This window comes from Myotis davidii, unplaced genomic scaffold (assembly GCF_000327345.1).
Source record: "Myotis davidii unplaced genomic scaffold, ASM32734v1 scaffold185, whole genome shotgun sequence".
In the NCBI taxonomy this organism is placed as follows: domain Eukaryota; kingdom Metazoa; phylum Chordata; class Mammalia; order Chiroptera; family Vespertilionidae; genus Myotis; species Myotis davidii.
In genome coordinates this window covers 2,825,486-2,852,919 of record NW_006297811.1, presented here as the reverse complement: position 1 = coordinate 2,852,919, position 27,434 = coordinate 2,825,486, and the positions used below count along the sequence as shown (strand labels likewise).

Genomic DNA, 27,434 nt, shown 5'->3' with positions numbered 1-27,434 from the left:
TAGATGAGAAATACAAACTATAAGTATTCAGCATATTTATATTTGAGTTTGGGATCACCTTCAGAAAACTGAACATATAATATTCCTCTTGATCAGTCATGAAGCCTGAGATGCTTATGTAATGATAGTAGTAGTAATGCCTTTCATAATAATGCAAAACAAAAATCATACAATATCACTTACTGTCCTAGATCAGGTTCCATACAAGTAGAGTCTCAGATGGAGGTCTTTGTGGAGGTGATTCCTAGAGATAACTCAGGAGAAAAGGAGCAAGAGAAGCAAGATGAGGGGTGGGCAGGGGGAGGGAAGGTAAGTAAGAGTGTTTCTCAGCTGAGAGTGCCTTCATTCTGCTCTCACCAGGAAGCTTGGGAGAGCAGGTTGCACCACATAGTTGGTCCCCATTTGAAGCAAGAGAGGGCAGCCTTTTGTATCCCAAGCAAATCTGTCACTGGCCATGAGGTGCCCAGGAAGCGGTTGAGGGATATCCTCTGGACCAGCAGTCGCCAACCTTTCAGACCTCATGGACCACTGGTTGGCGACCGCTGGTCTGGACCAAGGGGAGGAGTTGCTGTTTACCTGAGGCCTTTCTCCAGAGAAGGAGAACCTTGAGTTATCGACCAGTACTAACCATAGTGAGCTGATGGAGCATGAGCACCTACTTAGGAAGATATTTCAGGTCTTTGGGATGTTACTACATCCAGCTTTCACATACTAAGTGAAAAAGCTAAATCCATAAACATGGGCATGTTAGGACACTTCTGCCTTTAGGAGATGACTACCAGTTGTGCATAATTTCACATAAACACCTAACTCTCAGGACTGCTCAGAAGAAACTTCTGTGGCTGTGAATGTCGTGAATGCTGTATTTATTCATACTTCCTGCTCTTTTTTTGTTGCTGTGAGATAACCTAGGACAGTGGTCGGCAAACCGCGGCTCGCGAGCCACATGCGGCTCTTTGGCCCCGTGGCATGGGCCACGAAGTTTTAATCGCACTGTATGTGTGCACCCGCACGTGGTATTTTGTGGAAGAACCACACTCAAGGGGCCAGTTTGCCAACCACTGACCTAGGACAAGCACATCAAACATAAAGGCTAACACAGGCCAAATAAACGAGGCATGCAGCCCGCGAGTTTGACATACTTGATCTAGGGCAGTGGTTCTCAACCTTCCTAATGCCGCAACCCTTTAATACAATTCCTCATGTTGTGGTGACCCCCAAGCATAAAATTATTTTCGTATGTGTTTTCCAATGGTCGCGACCCACAGGTTAAGAACCGCTGATCTAGGGTGTAAGAGGCAGGGCTGCTGTTAGCTTATACCAGTGGTCAGCAAACTGTGGCTCGCGAGCCACATGCGGCTCTTTGGCCTCTTGAGTGTGGCCATGAAGTTTCAATCACACTGTGCGTGAGCGCCCGCACGTGGTATTTTGTGGAAGAGCCACACTCACGGGGCCACAGTTTGCCAACCACTGGCTTATACTGATCTTTCTTGGGAAATAGAAGAAGTGCACCTTCTAATAGACAGACAAAGCTAGAAGGTATAGAGGTTGGCAAGCAAGGCCACTTTTTTGTAAATTAGAAAAACAACAACTCTCCTTTTCACAGGTAAGTACCCATCCCAAGGGTAATAATCTGCACAGTTCTGATGCATGAAAGCTTTACATCTGCTTTCTTCACAGATATTTCAATAAAGTATTTAAAAATATTAGATCATATACTACCTGGCTATTAAAAGAGAGCTATTCCAGGGTCCAAAACTGAAACTCTAAGTGAACTTTCATAATGAAATAAACGGTTTATTTTGTAAATTAGGGTTAGATAATCATATATGGATTCTTAAACTTCTTATATAATGTCTCTGGGGGGAAAAAGCAGACAGAAAAATTGAGCCTAAGGTAAAAATAGTAGACTGTTTGGGTTTGTTAGTTGCCATGTGTATGATTGGCAATTTGTGTTTCTCAGAAAGGAGTCTAGAATGATGTGACGGAGTACACAGCACCACAGGAAATATGCAGCACATCTTTCTGTGACATTGATTTCTTCTTCTCTGGGAATTGAGAGGAAAGAATTTTATAGTTCTATTTTTAGTTAGCTTCAGTGACTCACATAGAGTTTTTAATTTTTAAAAATTGAAAATTTTGCATTGAAAAGAATACCTTGTAAAAAAACATTTTTACTTTCAAAATAAATCAGAGAACAGATGCAAAGAAATCGTTTCCTGTCTCAGGTAGTTGAAGATTCAGAGCCCACCAGAAACCAGAATTTTACAGATTTGTTAACAGAACTACGCGTGGCACAGGTAAGTGGAATAAGGATTTTGACTATTAACAATAGTAAAGATTATTATTTTAAAAATTAGCATATGTATAAAAATCTTTGTAATTTATGAATGAATAAGATCCTTTTATAAATTTCATACCACTTAAAAATTAAAAAATATCAAAGATTAGCATTTAGCACATACATGTAATCTTAATGTAGAGGAAACAATGTAATTCTGGCTTTATAGATGGCATCCTCTTTATAACAGCCTCTCTTCAGGCATTTATTATATGGATCCATGTTAGAGGCTTAAACTTATTTAGTGTATGCATACATTATTGCAAACAGATTCCTCATGGAAAATGTACAGCTTAAATAGGAAAATAATTTGAAGATGATTGTTCACCTTAAAAACATAGTTGGCTTTTTAAGTGGACTACGCACTTAGAGGGGGCAGAGACTATATCTATAAAGATTTGTGTCTGACATACATACCACAAATGTAAAATGGAATAGTTACTCCCTATTTTTTCTTTATTTTTATTAATTGTATTGTAGTATTATAAAGAAAATGGCCTAGAATTTTATGGAGCAGTATTTATCAATAGGAGACACTTGGGGCAGGTCAATTCTAAGTAGAACAATGTCATGTATTACATAATTTTTATAAGCTCTGTCTGCAGTGCACCTACCAATCATTGTAAGAATCAAAACCACTGCCATGTTTTCAAATACTCCCTGTAGGAGGGCAGTTAATTCTCCCCATAAGAACCATAGCACTAAACTAAAAAGCCCTTCCACTCTATTTGAAGGATTATGAAAACTAGAAAAATTCCAATTACATATCACATTTTAATCAGAAATTTATTATATAAATTGAGGTTATGGTTATATAGAAATTTAAACATATACCATCTATAATAATAATAAAAGCATCCTATGCTAATTAGACCAGATGATCTTCCAGACGAAGCCGGGGCTGTGAGGGAGCCAGTGCTGGCAGCCGGGGGAAAGAAGGCCTACTCTTGCATGAGTTTCATGCATCAGGCCTCTAGTAGTTTAATAATTGATGTTTAACAGGTTTTTGTAGTATATAAAATGCAACTGCAAATATGAATCCATTAGAGAACTTGCTTCAGATGCATGTATGTACAGAATAACTATTAGATAGAGACAAGATACCAGGACATCAGGCGGCTACATCCTTCAGTGAAGCAGTGCACTAGGAGAAAATCCACCCACCTTCATAAGGTGGCTGAGATGTCAAGTAAGCTTTTCTGTCTTCACTTGATCTCTAGATAGAGAAGGCGGAAGTCTCATCTGCTTGATGCCTGTGCTTTCCTGGTTCTTCAGTGTAAATATCATTTCTTCTGCCTTCATTTGTGTTTTAGTTTATGAATTGACATTACCTGCAGGGGATAGTCATGCTCAAACAGCAGAAAAATAAACTGTGGTCCAGAATCAGTGATGATCCCTAGAAACAAAGCAAAACAACTCTTAGAGGTATACAGCCTTAGTGAGCTCACACAGCATTCCTACAGATAAAATCCCGCTGACAGTATGCTCACCGTGCAAAATTACAAAACCCAAAGAAGCAATCCACAATGAGCAGGCATGGGACGATTTAATAAACAGTAGGATTAGCACCCCAATAGAATTACTGAATAGACTATAAAATAAATAGCCTTAAAATTATTAAATATACTAAATAAATAAACTATGAGCAAAAGAAGGAAACAGACTAGGCAAATTCAGAGTAAAATAAACAACTTTTGAAATAAAATATATTCCTGAAAACTAAAAAATAAGTGAGAAGTTAAATAATCATATACAACTGTGGAAAAAATAGTAAACTAGACGATATATCTAAAGAACTTAGAATGAGACACAGAAAAATAGAGAAATGGAGATTATCAGAAATATGAGATGTTAGAGTATTTAGTATTTTTAAAAGGTAATGGCTGAACATTTTCTAGAAATTATAAGAGATGAATTCTCAAATTCAGGAAGCACAGTGAGTCCTACTTAGGATAAATAAGTTAAAAATCTATAGGCCCATTATGGTGAAACTACCAAAGGCAGAGAAAACCTTAAAAGAAATTTTAAGAAAAGAAAAAGAAAAGTGTTAGTTTAAGGTAAAAATTCTTTGGGGATTTGTTTATTTGTACAAATACCAAAAAGTGGGATGTAAATACCTTTATTTTTATTCCCTTTGGTATTCTGTGTTTAAATAGTTTTAGAGCAAACATTATTCCTACTGGGATAAATCTGTAATATAATGATATTCACATCAAGTATACTTGTGTACAGTCTAATTTGTATCTTAAAAATACTAATTGGTTTAGTCTTAACATGTGAGTTGGTTCTTTATAAACTATGGATGGATACATACTAATAACAAAGGTCTTGAGTCCTTTCCTTTTAGTACCCAGGATGGGGAGGAGAATGAGGCTGAGCACAGGTCATTCATTCCATCAGTCTTTATCAAGCACCTGCCAGGTGCCAGGCACTCACACTGGCCTTGGAAAAACAGTAGATAAAACAGGGTAGGCATGGACCTTGCTCATTAGGAACTATATTCTAGTGGGAAAGACAGACAGTAAGTAAACCAATGAAATACTGCACATAGTGGTCAATTCTTTGAAGAAAGTAAATCTATATATGTAAAAGCCTAAGTGACCATCCAACCACCCGACTGGTAGATATGCCGCATACCAACCACCAGGGGGCAGATGCTTAATGCAGAAGCTGCCGAGCAACAGCAACTTTGCAGAGTGCCCTCTCGTACTCTGGGACCCCTCAGGGGGATGTTGGACTGTCAGTTTTGAGCCGAGGGACCTCCCTGCCAAAGGGACCTCGCTCACTCCACAGTCGCCTTTCGAGCCCTGGTGCTGCCCCGGGTGCGGCTGGCTGGGGAGGGACCAAGGGATGTTGGCTTGAGGGCATGTCCAGCCCATCTTGCCCAGTCCCACCCTGCCAGCCCTTCTAATTAATTTCCTTTCAATGTGCACAAATCCGTGCACCAGGCCTCTAGTGTAGAGAATAATGGTGGGTGGGGTGGGGGAAGGCAGTATCCAATTGGGTGGTTGAGGAGGCACTCTCTGAGAAAGGGATGTCTGAGTTGAGAGCTAAAGAAAAGCAGCAGCTAACTGCAAAGATCAGTCCTTCTAGCCATGGGGAAAGCACAAGCCCTAAATAAAAAATGGCTTACCTTCCAGAAGCAGAGGCCTCTGAGGCAGAAGTGGGTGAGTCAGGACGAGAGTGGTGGAAGGTAAGACCAGAGAGGCAGGCAGAGGCCCTATCTGGATGTCTCCCAGTACAAGGGAGGGGAAGTACTTGGATTGACGTGGGCATACTGGCCTTCTTACTCGTGGGAAGTCTCAGTCCCTGGAGATGCAAGCATAAAATGGACATCCATTTAAGCCGTGATTGCATGTTTGAACTCAAGATGTTTAAAGTTCCTTTGAATTCTAAAATTCTATAATGCTATGAGGTAGACACTATGAGAGAACATTTCTAAATTGGCTGAATTAATTAAACAAAACAAAGGGTATTTGTAGCAAGATACTTGAGCATTCAAAAACTCATTGCTCTCCTGAAAAGACATCTGCAGAAGATGAAACAGTGAAATGATTCAGTTTAAGTCTGTGATGCAGATTGAAACCAAGATCATATAAAAGACTAGATTTTAAATTGTAAAGAAATATAATTTGTAAGAATTTTTATTTTGGAACTTAACTATATCAAGTTTACTGCCATGAGCCTAAGAATTCAATTCAGTGTACATTTATTATCTGCCATGTGCTTAGCCCCATAATGTAAACAGGTAGTAATAAATCAGTCTGGATCCTCAGAGAGCTTTCAGCCTAATAAAGAGAAAGGGCATGTACACAAACAAAGTAACAAATGCTCTACTAGAGGTAGAGTGAAAGTTTGTGGGGGCGCAAGGGAGGGAATAATCAGGAATAGCCCTATCTGAACTAAGCTTTGAAGGAGAGGTATGATTTTGTCAAGCAGCAGGATGGGGGCCATTGAGAAGAGTGTGGAACGTAGGGCATATTGAGAATTCACTCCACGTTTTTTTTGATGTGCCGAGCATATATCAGGTGGTGATGAGTGTTGTTAGAAGAAAATAAAGCATTATACCTGGGAGCCAGGATAGGGGTTGCTATTTTAGAGAGTGATCAGGGAAGGTCTTCCTGGGGCTTCATTTGAACAGAATTCCTGAAAAGTGAAGGAGCAAGCCACCTGCTATCTGGGGGCACAGGAAATAGTAAGTGCAAACACATTGGAGTAGGAGTGTGCCGGGCGTGTTCAAAGAACTAGGAGGTCTCAGGGGAGTGGAGTGGGAAGGGGCAGATTGTAGTGGGGGCAAATTGTAGTAGTTGCAGTCAGAAATGTGAGCAAGGCTGCTATATGTGACATTGAAGGTCATGGTAAGGACTTTGGGTCCTTGGAGGATGGCAGCCAGAGACTTTCAAACAAAGGAGTGATATTAACGGACTCTCTAAAGCAATCCTCTGGCTGCTGTGCGGAGAATAGACTATGGATGCTGAGAGTGGAAGAGGCAGGTTATTGCAGTATCCAGAAGTTAGAACAGTAGATGAGAAGGTCTTTCAGGTTGTACTGAGTTAGATGATTAGAGCTGATTCTAGTAGGCTGTGGGGAGCTATTAATAATTTGGAAGGTGTGTGTGATAAAATCAGAGCTCAAATTTAGGAAAGATAATTAGGATTTGTAATAGACTATGTGAAAGTGACTACGCTACAATTTATGTTGGTTTAAAAAATTTGCTTTGGTATTTCTATGAATATCAAGAAAGAAAAAAACAGTTTATTGGAAGACATCAAAAGACTGAAACAAGACAAACAAGCTCTTGAAGTAGACTTGGAAAAAATGAAGAAAGACAGAGACCATGCCAGAGATCAGGTTGCTTATGTCACAGGTAACACACTGAGCTAAAACAGTTCACCTTTATACTCATAGCTGTTTAATCGGGAATTTAAGTAATAGCATATGGACAGTATAATCAAATGCTATTCCTTGAAATACGTGTAATGTTAGTAATAGGTATGTGTATTTGATTGGCTTTATCAGGGATAATGATAAGATCAAAGAAAATCAAGGTCTATTTTTAATTTGCAGCATTAGTTGTTTACATCTGTCATCCCAGCTAGATTGTGACCTTTCTGAGGGTCTGGTCTGCCTTTTTATCCCTGGGTCTAAAATGTAGGCTCTCAGGAATTTGCCAAAGAAAAATAACACTGCACTGTGTTTGTAGAAAACACAAGGATAAATATGGCATTTGCTACCAGGGAAAAGAAGAGAAAGTAAGAGAAGAATGCAAAAAAAAGTTTAATATGAAACAATTACAAATAAATATGAGTCAGGGTGCTAAGCAAGAGTTTCAGGGAGGTGTGGCATTTGAGCTGGGTCCTGGCAGAGGGTAAGATTCAGAAGTGAAGAACAGGCTGCTGTTCTAGTGTTTCATGAGCATGATGCTGAGTGCACTGTGGGTTGGATGGCAGAACATAGGGCCAGAAAGGTAGATCAGAAGTTCTTGTTTGCCAAAGTAAAGATATTTCCTCTGCAATATTATGATCTCAGTACAAGATATGTACAATAAAAGTCACTTACCTGTTTGTAAGAAAATTATACTTATTTTCCTCATCTGTAAGAAGAGAATAAGAATGAAAGCCATCATATAAGTTGTGTTAAAATCATGTATGGTAAGCATCTAGTAATGTTTGCTATTGTTACTTTTTAAATAATTGTAAGAATGCTCTATTTTTATTATATCTTGAATCCAATATTTATTTTTCCATGGAAACAGGTTTACTTTTTTAAAAATATATCTTAATGATTTTTTACAGAGAGGAAGGGAGAAGGAGAGGGATAGAAAGTTAATAACATCAATGAGAGAGAAACATTGATTCAGCTGCTGCCTGCACACTCCCTACTGGGGATGTGCCCGCAACCAAGGTACATGCCCTTGGCCGGAATCGAACCTGGGACCCTTCAGTCCCCAGGCCGACGCTCTATCCACTGAGCCAAACTGGTCAGGGCACAAGTTTACTTTTATAATGAAAGTCAGTGGGAAGATAATTGATGTATCAAAAATGTCTACATAGCTAACTTTGCTAAGTTTGAGGATTTAAGATTAAGAACACAGTTTTCATCTCCCTTTATTAATAAGTTAAATTAGACACTACCTTGCATCTCGTCAGTGGTTTTTGCCTCTTATTTTTTCATAATGCTTTTATTAGTTAGGCATTGGTTTTCATTTAAAATCTTTAATTTTCATATTTTGAAAAATTAGTTGTTATTGAGTTATTTTATCCTATAGGTGAAAAATTATATGAAATAAAAATTTTAGAAGAAACACATAAACAAGAAATTAGTCGTTTGCAAAAAAGAATACAGTGGTATGCGGAAAATCAGGAACTTCTGGATAAAGATGCAGTTCGACTTAAAGAAGCAAATGAAGAAATTGAGAGGCTCAAACTTGAGGTAATAGATCATTTAGAGTGTATTTCTGTGGGTCCACCCTATTGCATTCAACAGTTTTTCTTAGCTTTATGTCATTAATACTCTAAATTCTTGAATTAAAATAGCTGGTTTGGGTTTGCTTTTAGATGTGTAGTCTAGTTTAGATTATTCTGCAAATAGATCCAAGCTCCTTATCACGACCTGTCAAGTTCCCACGTGGTCTGCACTCTGCCTGCTCTCCAGCCTCATGCGAACCACACTTCCACAAACCACTCTCCCTCAGCCACACCACAGCACTCACTGATTCTTGAACGTGCCACGCTCACACCACTTCATGCCTTCACCTAGATTACTCGGTCCTTGGTTTTCCTTTGTCTCTCCTTGTTCCGGTCGCAGCTCAAGTTTCTACTCCCCAGAAAGACCTCTCCTTACCACCTTATCTAATGTAGCTGCCAACCTTGTCCTCTCTGACCCTTTCTTCCCATTCCTTCACTCTTTTTTTTTCTCCAAGGCACTCTCTGAGGTTATTTTGTTATTAACTTATTTTATTAGCTTATCAACGCTCTCCTTCCACTAGAGCATAAGCACCAAGAAAGCAGGGACCTGGTTTGGCTTGAGCACCCCCACCTCGCCAGCACAGTGCCATGTCTGCAAATTAATAAACGAATGAATAAACTCCATTGTGCTTTCCTCCTTGTGTTTCCCGGCTGTGTTTTAAATATGCTTCTTTACACGTTTTTACTTATTGATAGGCTGAGAAACTGAAAGCTGAATTTGGAAACCCATCTCTCCAGAGGAAGACACATTTAAAAGATAAAGCAGCTGATGCCAAAAAAATTCAGGACCTAGAGCGACAAGTATGTGTTCAGGGTAAATTTTCATTAAGGTATACGTACAGTCTATTGTGTTTTTTCTTGTTTCAGTTTCTATAAGATGTGGTAATATAAAACTGCCCCTACTTGATATACGTATTTAAAATAATATTAATAAAAGTAGTAAACTATATCATTTTACATAATCTATAGTTTATGCATAAAGAGTTAAACTTGTGTGCGTCATTGGCTGGTAGACCTATTGAGGACAGGTTATTTTACATCAGCTCTATTAGACATGAAGGAAGAGGAAGCAGAATTTAGAAACTCGGTGTAGAGCTGGGAACATGTTGGCAATGCTGGGAAGCATTACCAGACTCCCTGGGAACAGAACATTCAGCACCCAAAGAGCTGGCGATAATTTTGAGCTCTTACTCATTATTTAGGCTTAAAAATAATCATTTCCTAGTTAGTGTAACTGGGGACCTTTTTCAAAAATCATATAGTGATTTTTATTATAAAGATTTTTTTCATTGAAGTAGTTTTGTGGGGTGGAATATTTATTAGTTAACGTTTTCCTTCTGTTTTTAAACTTTCTATAATTAGTTTTTTCTATTCATAACTAATATTAAAATAAGGTATTCCAGCCCTGTTGATGGAGAGCATGAGTTTTCAGTCAAGTAATGACACTTAAATGTATGGCTATTATTCCATCACAAACCCCAAACTGTGAGGTCATCACTAAGCTGAATATTATTTCAGTTTTATGAGAAGAAGGAAAACGAAGCAAAAAGTTACCTCTGTTACTATTATAGGCCCTGTTCTTATATTAAAAGGTATGACTTGGAGTGTGATTCAGTTCCCAGAAAGGAACCACAAGGTGACCTGAAGAGCTAGAAATATTCTTAAGTAACCAGGATTGCTGGGCTCTTTTTCAGTGCTTAGATTTAGATTAGCCATCCAAATTTGTGAGAGAAACAAAACCAAAGAAAATACCTCTTTAATAGATACATTTATCTTAAAAGAAATAATATAGAACTGAATGTGTGAGAAAAATATTCATGCTTAATAGCAAAATTAAGATGTGAAATGGTGATAATGACCAGAAATATGCTTTACAAAAGTAACCTCCCTCTTTTTTAAAAATCTTTGTTGTTGAAAGTATTACATATGTCCATTCCCCCCTCATAACCTTCCTCTTTTATTAACACTTTCATTAAAAATGTATTAGTATCATCTTCAATTATATCTTTCTAAAATATTATCATTAGTAGTATTTTGTATAGTTGGCTGCATGTACATTTTAGATATTATTAACTCTATTCCCATGAACATTTCTATCTTAATGATGTTAAACCTTAATACTTATTTTATAATCAAGGTATATTATATATATTCAGGCTCATTTTGGAGCCATATATTCTGAAATAGCTTAATTACAGAATAATATATCTCCTTTTCTAAATAGCACATAAGTAAAAATGGAGCTAATTAAATGCATATTATAGTGAAAATCAAATTATATGCATTTGTTCAGACTTTTATTTAATAGATATTCCAGTGAGAATTTTTAAAAAAATTTTTACTTTGTATGGCAGCCACACTAGTATCAGTGATTAAAGAATAATATTAAAAAGCAAAATTAAAGAAGATAAAAATATACATTTCAAGATATCAAAATCAGATTGAAAATATTTCTTAAAATTTGAAAGGAATGCATTGTTAAATATGTTAAAACAAAAGTTAGATCTTTTCTTTTTAATACATTTGGTGTATATGTATATACCCTGATATGCTTACATCTAATTGAAATAACTAGGTTTTAAATACCAGAGGAAGGAAAGCTTTGACAATTTTGTAGACAAATAAGTTATCAATATTTATATCTGGATACATCCCAGTTTATGGTACATCTGTGACTGTGCAAGCAGTTTTTATGAACAGAAATATCTGCTGTTAACTTTGCAAATGATGTGACCCTTCAATACCTAACATGAACGATGTTCAATTTATAAACAGGATGTTGAACACCAGCAACCCATCTTACCTTAAGGGAGGTAGTTTTTGAGACCAGCTCAAAATAAAAGACAGTAATATCAAGTCTCCCTAGATGGTGGGCACTCTGCTAAGCCCTTTACCAAAATAAATGTCATTTGTTCCTCACTTACTTGTATCAACATCATGAAATTGGTATTATCATCCCCATTTTGCCAATGAAGCAGCAGAGATTTTGAGGAGTTGACGCAGGTCATAAAGCTAGAGGCACAGTCTTAACAGCAACTGTGCTCTAGCTGCACATACTGTCTCTTAGGTGCTATTTATTTATTTGATTGCATACTCAGAGACTAGAAACTGTTAAAAGAATATTGTTTTAGTATATGTTTTCCAAAGATATCTTAACCATAATACCGTTAACAAAAGAAGGCATACACACATAATAATACATAAAATCAAACTCTAATTTCTGTGGGCCCTGGTGCCATTCTCTTCTCCAGGAAGACCATATAATATGTTGTTTTTATACGCTAAATGGGCATTTTTGTCATCTAATCCTTCTTCCTAATTGAAGTCATTTTAAAATAGGTTATACTTCATTTGGAGGGGGTTAGGGTAGGATGGAGATTCTTGCAGGAAGGGGTATGCTTATTGCAATAAGTTTGCACATTCATGTGCATATAAGTAATATTTCAGTCAATAGCCAGCATAACTACCATTAGAGGAGATCTGTAGAAAAAACGCTGGAAAAGAGCTTTGTCCTCAGAAAGACTGATTATTAATAGTAAAATAGTCCCAAGATCTCTTTCAAATGAATATAAGATGATTTCTATAAATTCACAATTAATTAGATATTATACTGTAAGATTTTTTAATCAGACAATCTAAGGTTGTAAAATTTGAAATTAATTTGTGCTTCTGTGCATTCAGTTCAGTCGTGAGATACGATATAAGTATCTCTGACATAACTGATATAGCGTAATCTATATTAAACTGCTTAATTATATATTTGCAACCTTACATATATACAAAAATATTTTACTAGGTTAAAGAAATGGAAGGAATTCTAAAGAGAAGATATCCTAATTCTTTACCTGCTTTAATATTGGCTGCATCAGCAGCCGGTGATACAGTAGATAGAAACACAGTGGAATTTATGGAAAAAAGAATTAAAAAACTAGAAGCCGATCTGGAGGGCAAAGATGAAGAAGCAAAGAGAAGCCTTCGTACCATGGAACAAGAGTTTCAGAAAATGAAGGTAAGTGCCATAAAGATGGGACTCAGAGATGGACCATGGGACAGACACTTCTTAGGTCTCATCTTCACAAATAGCTCTAAACATCCTTTCTCACAAAACCTTTACCTTGAGTGTCAGCTGCAAAAGCAACCTAAATTCATCCTATCTTTTTGTCCCCCTTCAGTAACTTATTTCAAACGTGAAATAATCAAGCACAGGATAATCTTTACATGAACCCCTCTCGATGATACTAGAGTTAGTGTAAATTAAGTCATGAAAAGGCAGAATAAAGCATCTCTGATATATATTCAGTATAAAATATTTTAATTGCTATGCTTGAAAATATTTCCACTGAAATTTGCATGTTCAAAGGCCCATTACTACAGGGGTCATAGGACATCGGAACTGTTGCCATGTCACTCCCCTCACCAGGCTGTGAACTTTTTGAAGTCAAGAACTGAGTTTCTCTATCCCTAGAATCTGGCCCAGTGCCTGGCAAGCAGTGATAGCAAAATAAATATTCCTGGAATGAATGAGCAAACACTATCAGTGTCTCTTTCCACAGAGTAAACTATTGAGGTTATTTCATTTATAATAAAAATCTCCAGGATACAAATTTTAACCTAACTTATTTAACTCCATATGAGATTTCTAAATTGCTATTAGGAAGCTGAAAATGTTCTATACCTTAAAGACTTCAGTATCCCCAATCGCTTTTCCTGTTTATCCTCAAAGAGTATATAGTTTGTCAATTAGCATAGAGAAGGGTATACAATAATAGCTTTGATTGTAAGGTTTAAAATAAGCACTGGGGATACAAAAACATGTGTAAGTTAATGTTTATGAAGCAACATTAATTCTGAAATTGTGTAACATATAGTGAGACTATATAATGTTATGCCCTTCAAAGATTAGGACTTTGATACATTTGGCTCAAGGAACACCGAGTTGGAGGCATCACAGTGTGTAATGAGTGCCTGTAAAAAGGAATTGATAGGTCCTGGTAGGATACAGGGCTTCAGTAACTAATGAAATATTTAGCAGTGGTTTGACATTACATGGATTCTTTTCTTCAGATTCAGTATGAACAGAGACTAGAGGAACAGGAGCAGCTGCTTGCTCACAAATTGAAGGCAGCATCCCAGAACCAACATGACAACTCCTCCAGGGTTAAAGCACTGGAGAAAGAACTTCACGACATGAAGGAAGCCCATGAAATCACTGTAAGAAACCTTGAAGCTGAAATAGACACGTTTAAACAACAGAATGCTGAGTTAGAACTCAAGAAAAATAGAGATGATAATGATTTCCAGTCTATCGAATTCCAGGTGGAACAGGCTCATGCTAAAGCTAAACTGGCAAGACTCAATGAGGAGCTGGCGGCAAAGGGGAGAGAAATACAAGACCTTTCGAAAACTGTGGAGAAGCTTCAGAAGGAGAGAAGAATGATGCTATCCAGTCAGCACTCCAAGGGGAGGGAGGAAATGACTGCAAAAAGGGTAAAGAAGGAGGTTGCACACGCAGATAAAGGAAGTGCCAACTCCTTCCCTGGAACCCTGGGTGGCAAGCTTTACCAACCACATACTTTCACTGATTCCCACATTTCAGAGGTTTTGCAAGAAAACTGCAGATTGAAAAATGAACTGGAGAAAGTAATCGTGGAGAGGAATGAGTTGAAGATGAAATCTGACATAGCTATGAACCAGTTTGAGAATTCCATGAAAAGGTAAAATGTGAATCTGTTAATATGTGGAGACAAAAGATAAGTTTTTAAATTATAAGATGAACCTGAATCTCCATGTGAGCCCACACCATGTGCTGGGCTGACCAGTCTTGTCTTTTCTGTAAGAATTCAAATGGTGCTAGTGGGTCTTCTTGCAAATGAATATCATTATTTGTGATTGCCATGGGCAGATTCCTGTCAAAAACAGCTATTAGGAAAAAGGGGTGACATTCGAAGAGGACAGGGTCCTTTTTTCCAGAATAACTCTTCCAAATTAATCTTGTGGTCACATTCATTCATCTTTCCTCCTCAGAATCTCCAAGTACTATCGCTGTCTTTCCTCTGAGGTTTCCAACATGCTCAATTTTTTCACCTGATCACACCAAGTCCTGGTCCCCTTTCTCTGTCTTTCTGTACCTATTTCCCACAAGTAGCCTCTTCTTTTTTCCCCATGTGGCTCTCTTCATCATTCTTTCAAACCTGGTCTCTCAGTAATGACTTTTCCCATACCAGTGGGGTTGTCTCCATCCTCGTTGTCCTTGACATTGCCCACTGTGCTGCTTTCTTGAGTGGTTCCCTCCCTTAACCTCCATGATTTGCCACTCTGACAAACTTTTTTTCTGTCCATTTTAATTGACTCATGACTTCTCTTTATTCTCCCTCCTCAAAAATCAGACTTTCTAAGCCTGACTTGCTGAATTTCTTCACTGCCTTATGTTTGTTCATGTTTCAAGTCCTGCCTCTTCCACAAAATATTTCCTAGACCTTCCCAGGAAATTGCCTGCCTCTGCCTTTGAGCTCTTATGTAATTTATATACCACAAAACACTAATCATAACTCTATCTTGTAGCTCCTTGAGAACTGATTTAGGATTATACTTCTTTTACAACTTGTAAACACAGTAGCTTTGAGTGTGAGAGTTAAATCTTTAGGTGTACAAAAATGTAATTTAATTTTTTAAAAATATATTTTTATTGATTTTTACAGAGAGGAAGGGGGAGGGATAGAGAATCAGAAACATCGATGGGAGAGAAACATCGATCAGCTGCTTCCTGCACACCCCCAGCTGGGGATGTGCCTGCAACCAAGGTACATACCCTTGACCAGAATCGAACCTGGGACCCTTCAGGCCGACGCTCTATCCACTGAGCCAAACCAGTTAGGGCTAATTTAATGTTTATGAAGCAATATATAAAGTATATATTGAATATACAGTAACGCACTTCGAAGATTAGGATGTCAATACATTTGACTACTCAAGGAACACAGAGTTAGAGGCATCACAGTGTGTAATGAGTACTTGAATTAAGGAAGAGGTAGGTCCTGGTAGAATACAGGCAGAATGAGCATAGGAAGCAGAATGAGCACAGATAATACCTAACATGTTGAGGTTTATTGATTGATTGGTGGTGACCTCTCATTGAGTCACCATGGAACCATATTGCTTCCAAGTTAAAACTTTTTCTATAGTCCCGAATGTGATAGTATCAATGAAGCTATTTGTAAATAATCACATTCTTTCCTAGAAATAATTTAAAATTCAGGGTTTGTTTTCTATACATTTTTCTATACACATTTATAATTTTTGAGTATTGTTAATCTGTTTCTCAGACAGCTCTGGGTCTGAGACTCGAGATATAACCTTCCCTGGTCCCAGATTCAGTCAGTTTTTTATTATGAGCACTATACCATGGGTGCTTCAGATTTTTATGCTTTTCTTAAGACCCTAATCACATAGTTTCCATTTAAGAGATTTTCATATAATCAAATGAGCAACTGATACATATTTGTTTGTAGTTTTGGAATTGTTATGTTAATAGATATCAACAGTGATTTGCTAAATATCTGCTTTGATTAAAATCCTGTCATTTTCAAATAATATTTCCAATAAGAGAGGAAATACTTCGCTATAAGTAATGTATCAGCTCTTTAGTTGTAACTTCACCATTTACTAAACTGCCTCTGAATGCATAAATTTTGTCACAGAGACAAATGAATAATCTCTCATACTTAACAGTACAAACTAATTAGGTCCAGTTATCCTGTGTCCTGAGAATTACTGTAAAAATAATTTTATTCTCGCAACATGCAACTAGCCCAGAGTCATACGCATAGGCCAGAAACTGGAGAATGTTGCCTAGACAAAGCACCGGAGTTTTTCAAGGGAACAGTTGTGATTATCCGAATAACAATCTGGTCAAGAAATCTTAGTCTTTCTGAAAAGACAAGACAGACCCTCTGCTTTAAATCCAAACAGAACATTTAGAACGTTCAATTCCCTCAGAAAGTGCAGCCCCACACTGGGGGTCGAGTGGAAGGCCTGCCCTGGATTCTAACGTTCAGATGTGCTGGCTCGAACCACAGGTCTGCAGCTTACGGATCTGGATCCTAGATACATTCCTCTCTCCTAAACTCAGTCAGTAATTGTGAGCTCGTGGAGTGGTTCTAGGCAGTAAGTAATGTGTGAGTCCCCTAGCACAATGCAGTGGGTACTGGTGCCCTCTCTCCCTTTGCTACTTACACTGCTGTTGTGCTAGCTTCTGAATTAACGGTTGAAGAGCTACTTTTATGTGTGGTTTTCTTTCATTTGCTCTAAAGGGTCAAGGAAGACACTGCAGCACACATCACATCTCTCAAAGCATCTCATCAGAGGGAAATAGAGAAACTCCTTTGCCAAAACGCAGTAGAAAATTCCTCTTCCAAAGTAGCTGAATTAAATCGTAAAATAGCAACTCAAGAGGTAGGTGACTTTAACAAACTTTGTTAGACTTCAATGTGATTTTTTTTTTCAGTGCTGTTAACAGAACATTAATTTGGAAATATTTTAACTTCACTTTGGTATGCTGGTGATAGAAATGGTGTTGTTGGCTTGATTTTATGTTTATGAGGATGCCATTGCCATATGTTTAACTATTCTAAAGTTATACTCTAAATAAGTGTTTTACTAGTACAGTTTCATCCCTACATTTCTCAAGTAGATCTTCTAAGTAGGTGTTAATGGATGGGTGAGGGCTGTGTCTAATGTGATTGGAACCTTAGTACCTGAACTTGAATGTTAAACACCTCCCTTTACCCCAAGTCCCAACTGACAATTAATTGTCCTGGTCATTCTTGCCCCATTGCCTTTTATTCATTAAACAAATAATGATTCTGGGTCTATAGATAGGCACCTGGGATAAAATAATGAACAGAGAGATCTAAATTAGTCTTTTTAATATTATGACAGGGTATACATTTCCTCAAAAGTGTCTTACTGTGTATATCTACTCAGATACTTATGAATATCTACCCTGTGGCCCTTCTTCTATGGTGTTAGTAAGTTGAAAAAAAACAAAACAAAACACATAGCATTAGGAAGGTAGGGGGTGGTGGGGGTAAGGGAGAGAGATCAACCAAAGGACTTGTATGCATGCATATAAGCCTAACCAGTGGACACAGACACCAGAGGGGTTGGTGACCTTTGGGGGGATAAGGACACATATGTAATAACTTAATCAATAAAGAAAAAAAAATTAAAATAGAATGTGCAGCTTACTTTCAAACGGTGTATCCAAAAAAAGAAAAAATGTGGCAGAATGTTAACCAGTTGGTAATTCAAGTTGAAGAATACAGAAATGTTCATTTTGCTCGTCATCTATTTTGTAGTTTTTAATTTTAACAAACAAGCTGAGGGGGAAAACTTCAAGAAATAATTATATATTTCCCTGGGTTAGGTCAGTTGGTTGTTGCATCGTTCCATACACCAAAAAGGTTTCAGGTTCAATTTCTGGTCAGAGCAGATAACTAGGTTGTGGTTTCAATCCCCAGTCGGGGTAGGTACAGGAGGCAGCTATTCGTGGTTCTCTCTCTCCCTAATATCAATAAAAAACATCCTCGGGTTAGGATTAAAAATAAAAGAAATAATTATTTCACCATCACCTTTCCTACCTATAATTATTTAGTAGCATCTTAATTAAAAACAAATCCTCCAGTTGGGGAAGTCTGAATATTGGGTCTATGTTAGATGTTATGAAATTATTGTAAATTTTTTTGTTACTGTGTTTTTTAGAGAAAATACCCTTTAAGGAAATGCATGTTGAAGTATTTGGGGTACTTAAAGGTGAAAGAAATATAATGAGGTCTATAATTTAGTTTCAGCTCAGAAATAACCGTGACTGTTTTTAATACTTAAATGAAAGAGATTTAAAGTGCTTTTTAAAAGTAACCCTTATATAGACTTGTAGATAGCTCTGTGGTCTTTTCTCATAAGAGTGGGTGTTAGTGTGCAATGTAAACATTATATCAAGTGATTATATAGTAAGGAGCGGTCTAAGAGGTGGGAAAAGTAGTATCATTATGCCCTAGTGCCATAAATACATTGTTTTCCCAGAATTCTAAATATAATATTGCAAATTTTGAGTTAAATGGAAATCATCATAGTCTGGTCATAAAAACAGTAAAAGTAAAACATTAGAGATAAGAGATGAATTTTTCCTGTTTTTTCAGTTTCTTGATAGAAGTATTGTGTTATTTCCATTTATTTGTCTAAAAGTATGAGACTAACATTTATTTCACAGGTATTAAGCTTGTGTTATCTTTATTTAGTCAATAGCTCTTTAATAAAAGCTAATATTCTACTTAATCACAAAGTATAAAGATAATATTGGCCACTTTCTTCAAAATGCTTAGACTTTTGAAAAATCATTATTGATTTTTAGAATGAGAGGAACATTGATCGGTTGCCTCCCACAGGTGCACTTGCCCTAACCAGGGATCTAACCTGCAACCTAGGTATGTGGCCCTGACTGGGAATCAAACCCACTACCTGTGGTGTATGGGATGACGCTCCAACCAACTGAACCACACCAGCCAGAGAAGAACGCTTACACTTTTTAGAGGTTTATCTTAAAGCCTTCAGGAGAAAAATACTAGAGACAAAAAAGCCATGTTGTTACAGTCATTAATTTGTAATATGTGATGCTTTATATTAAATGTTGAAAGAAACAAAATAATGAATTTATTCAATGAGTTTAATTAATTCAATGAACTTAATTCCTATGGCAACCTATTTCTATGTTAGAACTTTGTAATTTTAAAATATTAGGATCTTTATGTTTTTAGCATAATCAAAAGTCATTAATTGGCTTTCTTATATTTTTCAAATAATGTTCAAGGAAGAACTTACTTAACTCAGAATTTCTACCATAATTTTCTAGGTACTTATAAAACATTTCCAAAATCAAGTTAATGAACTACAAGATAAACAAGAATCTCTTATAGTTTCTCAAGTTCGAGAAGAAATCCTACAGAAAGAGGTAAGAAATCACAAAAATATTGGGCTAACATAAGTTTATCTTAGCCATTTCAACCATATTAATATTTCTGCATTAATTTTTAACTTAAATGTACAAATAGACATAACCTAAAAATACCACAGCCAAGATAATATTAATATCTTGTTTATGGAAACCTGCTTTCCCCAGATATTGATATTTTTGGGGTAGATTTTTAGTAGGTAAAATTAGATGGTTAAAGCCATTTCTGCATTAAGTACTAAGACTAATTTAGTTAGTAAATAGATAAAGTAATCATCACAATGGTGCTAGATCACCAATAATATAACTACAGGAAATAGATTTTTTTCAAAAACTCATAACAATAAGAGTTATCAATTTTTAAGTATTTAAGTATATACTAGGCACTGTGATATGAGCTGTATGTGGTTTTTTACAATAACCCCAAAGCTTAGGCACTATTATTCCCATTTTATAAAGACATTGATGCTAAGAAAAATTAAATAACTTGCCTGAGGTAACCAAGCCCTTTCGTTGGACATTGAGGTTGTTACCAGTTTTTTCTAAGTAACAGGAAGCATTTTTGATCAGTCTTTGCTTATGTATCCAGTTATCAACATAGGATATATTTACCAAAATGCAAGAATTTTATAAAAATAAATATTCAACTTTAATTATACCCTTAAAGGTGCATTTAAGTAGATACAAATGAAGAGAAATTTTCTGTATTTTTTATTTTGAACTAAATTTCTGCTGATCTTTCTGCAGATCAATTAAAGTCTACATTTCTATTTAAAATATTTTGATTCGCCTTTGATTCAATTTGCTTGTATTTTCACATTTTTAAAACTAATTTAGGAAGTGTGTATGTTTAGTATTGTCAATGTTATTAGGTAGTGAGTGTTTCCATGTAAAACAATTGAATTTGTTAATTTTATCTATTTTCATTTGTTAATTATTTTGTCTTTTGATATTAGCAAATTATAATTATGTGATATAAAGAAAATAGAAGTAATTGTTCCATCAAACCCAATATAAAAATCCTTCAGATCCCCTCCATTTAACTCCCTGGTGACATAAAATATTATCGTTTCTCTGTGTGCTATACTCAGAAAAAAGAGGTACTGCACTAAACTGCAATTCCCCATGTGTGTCTTTCATCTTTGCAACCTAAGACAGCAGCAAGCACAGAAAGTTTATTACTTCATTATCTTTATTTCATATGCATACATTTATTTGTGGAATGAATTATAAAATGGTAAGAGCCAGAAGAGAAGTACAAATCGGATTATAGGGAATTGACAAAAGAAGGATCCATATTTACTGAACTGTTTATGTATTACTTAATCTTAAAAGTAATCGCTCTATTAGCAAATACTTTATAACAAAGATAAGTGCCCAGCTTAATTTTGAATGACATAAACCAGCCTGGCATACATGCGAGGGAAAGCTGGCCCAATTATGTGAAACTTTTTGGATTGTGAGGTTAGTTTAGATCTAGGATGACCCTTTTACTTCCTGGACTAGAAAAGGAAAGCTATTAATTATCCTAACAACTTAAAAAACCCTTGTTGACAAGAAACTTATCTAGTGAAATTTTACACAAAAAATAATGTGGTTAATATTCTTCCTTCTTAATACTACCTGTTAAAAATTAATTACTCCCTTATCATAGTTTTTCATTTACTTTATACCTCAATTTTAGATTACAAAACTCTTAGAAGAATTGAGAGAGGCCAAAGAAAACCATACACCAGAGATGAAACATTTCATGGGCTTAGAAAAGAAAATTAAACAGATGGAAATGAGACATAAACAAAGAGAGCAAGAACTTCAACAGGTAAAGCAGTAAATCACATGTACATATTTGTATAGTTCTTATTATTCAGTTTGGTCGGACACAGCAAAATATCAAACTGGGAGGCTTAAAAAACAAACTAATTTTCTCATATTTTGGAGGCTAGGATTCCAAGATCGAAATTCCAGCTGTGTCATTTTCTAGTGAGAGTTCTCATCCTGGCTTGTTCAGGGCCTTTCCCTCAGTGTGTGCACTGCAGGGTGGAAAAGGGAAAATAGAGAGAGAGAAAGCTCTCTGGTGCCTCTTTTAAGAACACTAATCCAGCCATCATCTAATTATGTTTAGGGTCTCGCCCTTGGGACCTCATATTGGCTTAACTAGTTCCTTACCCTAAATACAGCCTCACTTTGAGTTAGGGCTTCAACATTTGAAGGGTAGCAGGGTGGCAAGTATTCAGTCTAAGTCAGTGTTAAGTTAAATATTCTTTGCAAATGAAAATTACCACATCCATGCGAGCTTTATGATTCAGGGCTTCAACATTTGAAGGGTAGCAGGGTGGCAGTTATTCAGTCTAAGTCAGTGTAAGTTAAATATTCTTTGCAAATAAAAATTATCACATCCATGCGAGCTTTATGATTGACCTGAGTTCCACAGAGAAACCCTAGGTCTATTTAATCATGTCAAGATGAATGAAATTCATTTCTCATTCTTACTCTTTTATTTGTGGACTTCTCTTAAAAACACATTGCATACCAAGAAATAATCATCCACAATAGAGTTAAGGCATCATAGTGCATCACTATTTATCCAGAACCCACCCTTGTGTGTCACTTTTTAATGCCTATTTAGAAAATGGTTGTAAGTTGTTGATAAATATGTAGAAAATTTGCTTTCTTGTTATATATACTGTATTATGTATAGCCTAATGATAATTATTTTGTAGTGCTATAAATGTGATTAATTAATGTTACATATGTATTGAAAAATTACATATACTAGTATGGTGTCACAAAATTGTGTACACACAGTTTGAATAATTATAAAGGTAGTGTTTATTAAAATACATTTCATTTTCAAAATTGAGCTATTAGCTGTTAAGGTGTGTAGACACCTTTTGGGACAATTATTGCAATACGTTTTCTAATTTTTGTTTTATTGGCTAAAGCAATAAAATGCAGTAGGATTTTAAAAATATCTTTGATTCATAGAGAAGGTGATGGATTTCAGTTTCATAGCAAAATGCTAAATTAAGATGTTATCTAAATGGCAACATTGGTTGTTCTGACTTGAGTTCCCCTCACAAAAAGACCAATTAGCAACCAACAATTCATAAACAAGGCAATTGTGAAAACTATCAAAACACAGGTGAGTCTGAAGTACTCTTGTCCCACAGAGACCAAGAAGCACTGCATTAAAAGGGTAAGAGGAACAGCCACACTCTGACAGCATCGCCTCCCACAGGCCGGCGTAGCGCTGCACCAAAGGGCACCCTGCGGCCTACATTTTCTCCAGTGGGAAAAAGAGCCCAAGGTGAACATCCAGCTTGCCCACCACTGTGGATTGCTTCCCAGGAGGCCCACTTAGTCTCACTTGTTGGAGATTTCAGGGCAGAATCTATGGGGCCCAACCACTGGCAATCAGATTGTGACTACAAAGTTCACCTCCTGCCATGGACACACTAAATCTTTAGCTACATATAGAATAGTTTCCTCTGGGGGTAGGAGGGGTGGCAGAGAAACAAAACAAAAAAGCAACTAGCTGAACAACTCCTACACATCAAAGCAAGCTGAAACAAAATCTCACTAAAAACCTCCACCTCCAGCTAGTGACCTACAATCCAGAAGGAGCTCAAAAACCGGATCTTTTCCCTGAGGAGTAAAGAGCTTAAAACCCACATTGGGTACTCTAACTTTTAAGACCTGCACCTCAGAGATGAACCTCCAGACCTTAGCTTTGTAAGGTAATGGGGCTCGTGTCCCTGAGACTCAGCAGGCTCTAGCAAACCAAGAAACAGCCCTAAAGGCCAAGTGCATACACCCACCCCAGGGCTCAATGCAAAGGCAGCACCCAGGCTTTCTGTGAAAGAGCTTGGCTTATCTTTAAGCATTGGCCTGAGAGGCAGGCATCTAATACAACACACATCTAGGAGCCTACTGAAATACTCTCCAGGGACAAGGGTGGTGAGAGCTATCTTTACATTCTTCCTCTCGCCTTGCTACAACTTGCCAATATTTGTACCCTCATTTGGCACCTCAATTTTTGTGGCTGCACCCAAATATATATTGCCTTGGTGGCCCACTGGACAGTATATATTTGCATACTTTAATAGCTGCTGCCTGAGGGTCTGGCTTCCAGTCTACCTTTAGGTGTTTTTTTTCTCATTTTCCTAATCTGAAGTCATCACTCAGTCAGCCTTTAGAGTTTTTAGAGAATAAATTGTACCATATGCAGCTGTAGACTCATTGTGTCTGTGAGAAGAGGTGAGTTTAGGATCTTTCTGTGTAACCATTTTGAACTGTAACCCCTTAAACTGTCAAAAAAAAATTACTTCTTTTTGAGCTGATCTATTTTTTCTGACCATTCCTGGTCCTTTCTGGTTAATGTCAAAGCCATTTGACATCCTCCTGCCATTTTAGCTCCATTGACATGAAATATATTATTCTGCTCTTTAAATTTCCACATGACAGAATCTTTGTGTTTTCTAGTGCAATTTCAAACTTCCCTTTTACCTTCTGCAAGTTTTGGAGCTGTTCAACATAGACATTTGACCTCTAATTTCTATATCTGTTCATTCCTTCTCAAAGGCTAGGATAAAAGATCTCCTCTGAAGCTGCTTCCATCCAAAGAAAAGTCATCTCCTGAATCAGGTCCCTTTGAGGCAAGTATTCCTTGCTCACCAACCATGGGATTCTAGTAGCCACTCCTCTTCTCCGAGTAACAGCAATTTCTTATTCAATCTTCTTCTTTGGTTTTGCAATGCTTTTGTTTGTTTGTTTGTTTTGCTGTATGGCTATCCTGCGCTGATCACTAGTTCTTGAACCATCACAGTAGTCCTTGGGCTAACAACCAGGAATTCAGAAACAAGTGTCTAAAAAGTTCCAAACCAGCACTTTCCAGAAAGAGCTTGTGTGCTTCTCTGGAACTCCGATTATTAGGGCTGCCATCCGACACCTACAGATCACCTGGCTCTGGTGGCCAGTGGAGCTTACGCTTGTTGGCCCACTGGACAGTATATATTTGCATACTTTTAATAGCTGCTGCCTGAGGGTCTGGCTTCCAGTCTACCTGAATCTAGGTACTGAGATCCCCCCCTTTGAGACACTGACAGGTCTCGAGGTCTCAACACACTCCCAATTAATGGAAACCACTAAAAATAAAATAGGTTGTTCAGACAATTACAACAATTTAAGAGAAAACCAAGAACTAAGACAAAATTGGATGACAGCTTCATCTACATGATGACAGCCTCCTTCAAGACTGTGGCAGGGGGCTCTTTTATCCAATGTATAGAAACTAATACAGAGAGTCAGGAGAAAATGAAAAAAAATAGTGAAATATATTCCAAAAGAAATAAAGCCTTTGGAAAAGATCTTCAGGAAACAGAGATAAGTGATTTATCTGTTAAAGAGTTCAAATAATAGTCATAAAGGTACTCACCAAGCTTTGGAGAAGCAAATGAACAAAGTAAAATTATAATAAAGTACCAAATAAAAGTCACAGAACTGAAGACTACAATTACTACACTGAAAAATACAATCGAGGTGTTCATGGAGGAGAAGAAAAGATGAGTGAACTGAAGGATAGGACAGTGGCCTGGCTGGTATGGGTCAATAGTTGAGCATCATCCTATGAACCAGGAGGTAATGGTTTGATTCATGGTCCAGGTACATGCCCAGGTTATGGGCACAATCCCTAGTGCAGGAGACAGCCAATCAATGATTCTCTTTTATCATTGATGTTTCTATCTCTCTATCCCTCTCCCTTCCTCTCTGAAATCAATAGAAATGTATTCAAAAGCTTAAAAAAAAAAAAGACAGGACAGTGAAAATCAATCAGAGCAGCAAAAATGAAGAATGAAGAAGACAGAAGAAAGAAGTAAAGGTAGCTTAAGGCACTTATGGAACACCATCAAACAGACCAACATTTGCATTGGTACAGGAGTCCCAAGAGAGGAGAAAAAGGGGCAGAAAACTTATTTGAAGAATTATGACTGAAAACTTTAATAACCTGGAGAAGGAAATAGCATCCAGATCCAGGGTGCTGGGAGTTCCAAATAAACACCCAAAGAAACCCACACCAAGATATATTGTAATTATCAAAAGCTAAAGACAATGAGGAAACCTCATAAGACATCAGCAAAAACTTCGCAATCCAAAAGGGATTGGCTCAAAATATAGCAGAAAGGACGAAAGGAATTATGACAAACTCAGTCATAAAATAAGTCATGGGAATGTAATGTACAACTTAAATATAGCTAATATTGTAATAATATATGGTGACAGATGGTTACTATATAAGTTGAAACAAAGGGGTGTTAATTGGTAATAGGACCACATATAAAGATGAAATCTCACTGGTAAAGGCAAATGTATGACATTGTAAAGGTGGTGGATAAATCACATAAAGATAATATGAAGGTTAAAAGGCAAAAGTAGTCAAAATATAACTAATAATTTCTTCAGGATAAAAAGATAGAGATTGTGACATCAAAAACAAAACAGTAGGGAAGAAAAATGTAGGGCTTTAGAATGTGTTAAAACTTAAGGTGTCTTATGTAAATAATCCTCATGGCACCACAAAGATAAGCTTATAGTAGATACACAAAAGATACAAAGGACTCTAAGCATACCACTAAGAAATTATAAAACCACACAGGAGGAGCACAAGAGAAGAAAAAAGGAACAGAAGACCTATAAAACACCTACTAAGTATTTTTAATGGCATAGGTATATACTTATAATTATTTGTAAAAGGACTAAATTCTCCCACCAAGATGACAGAGTAGCTGAATAGATTTTTTTAGAAATCTTTATTGTTGAAAGTATTAGATAGGGCCTCCTTTTCCTCCCATAAACCTCTTCCAGCCCGCTCCTGAAACCCCCACCCCCACCCCCCAGATTTTTATTTTTAAAAACTCATCTATATGCCTACTGGAGACTCACTTAAGTTGTAAGGACACAGACAGTCTGAAAGTGAAGGGATGGAAAACGATAATTCCCTGCAAATGGTAACCAAAAGAAAGCTTCGGTAGCTCCACTTACATCAAACCAAATAAGACTACATGGTAAAGACTATAAAAAAGACACAGAAGGTCATTACATAATTAAAAGGGGTCAATACAATAAGAAGATGTAACATTTAACAATAAGACAATATAAAATCTACACAGGAACACCTAAATATATAAAGCAAGTATGAACAAACCTAAAGGGAGACTTAGAAATACAATAATGGTAGAGAAATTTAATATCTCACTTTCAGGAATGGATTATCCAGACAGAAAATCAAGAAGGAAACGACCTTAAAAAATACATTAGACTACATGGACTTAACATATACAGGACATTCCACACAAAAGCAATTGAATACCCATTATTTTAAAGCACACATGGAATGCTCTCCAGGACAGATCTTATCGTCAGCCACAAAACAAGTCTTAATAAACTTAAAAAGACTGAAATGATGTTAACCATCTTTCCTGACCACAGTTATATGAAACTAGAAATCATTTACAAGAAGAAAATGGGAAAATGCATAAATATGTGAATTAGACCATGTGCTCCGAAACATATTACATATCGAAGAACAAATAAAAAAATTAAAATATATATTGAGACAACTGAA

General features: G+C 36.7%; 1 protein-coding gene across 6 annotated transcripts in view; it reads left to right on the top strand.

Annotated features, from left to right (window-relative positions):
- CEP162 (centrosomal protein 162kDa) overlaps positions 1-27,434 on the top strand; it is an 80,761-nt gene that overhangs the window by 44,634 nt on the left and 8,693 nt on the right. For 5 of the 6 annotated variants that reach the window (XM_006773462.2, XM_006773463.2, XM_015570300.1 and 2 more), the window contains 9 exons: positions 2,195-2,300; positions 7,082-7,208; positions 8,610-8,773; positions 9,505-9,609; positions 12,605-12,817; positions 13,873-14,522; positions 17,118-17,259; positions 19,715-19,813; positions 21,498-21,632. In XM_006773462.2, coding sequence (XP_006773525.1) covers positions 2,195-2,300; positions 7,082-7,208; positions 8,610-8,773; positions 9,505-9,609; positions 12,605-12,817; positions 13,873-14,522; positions 17,118-17,259; positions 19,715-19,813; positions 21,498-21,632 — 1,741 coding nt within the window. Of the gene's footprint in view, positions 1-2,194; positions 2,301-7,081; positions 7,209-8,609; positions 8,774-9,504; positions 9,610-12,604; positions 12,818-13,872; positions 14,523-17,117; positions 17,260-19,714; positions 19,814-21,497; positions 21,633-22,983; positions 23,121-27,434 lie in introns of all 6 variants that reach the window. The other variant, XR_436175.2, reaches the window with a different exon arrangement.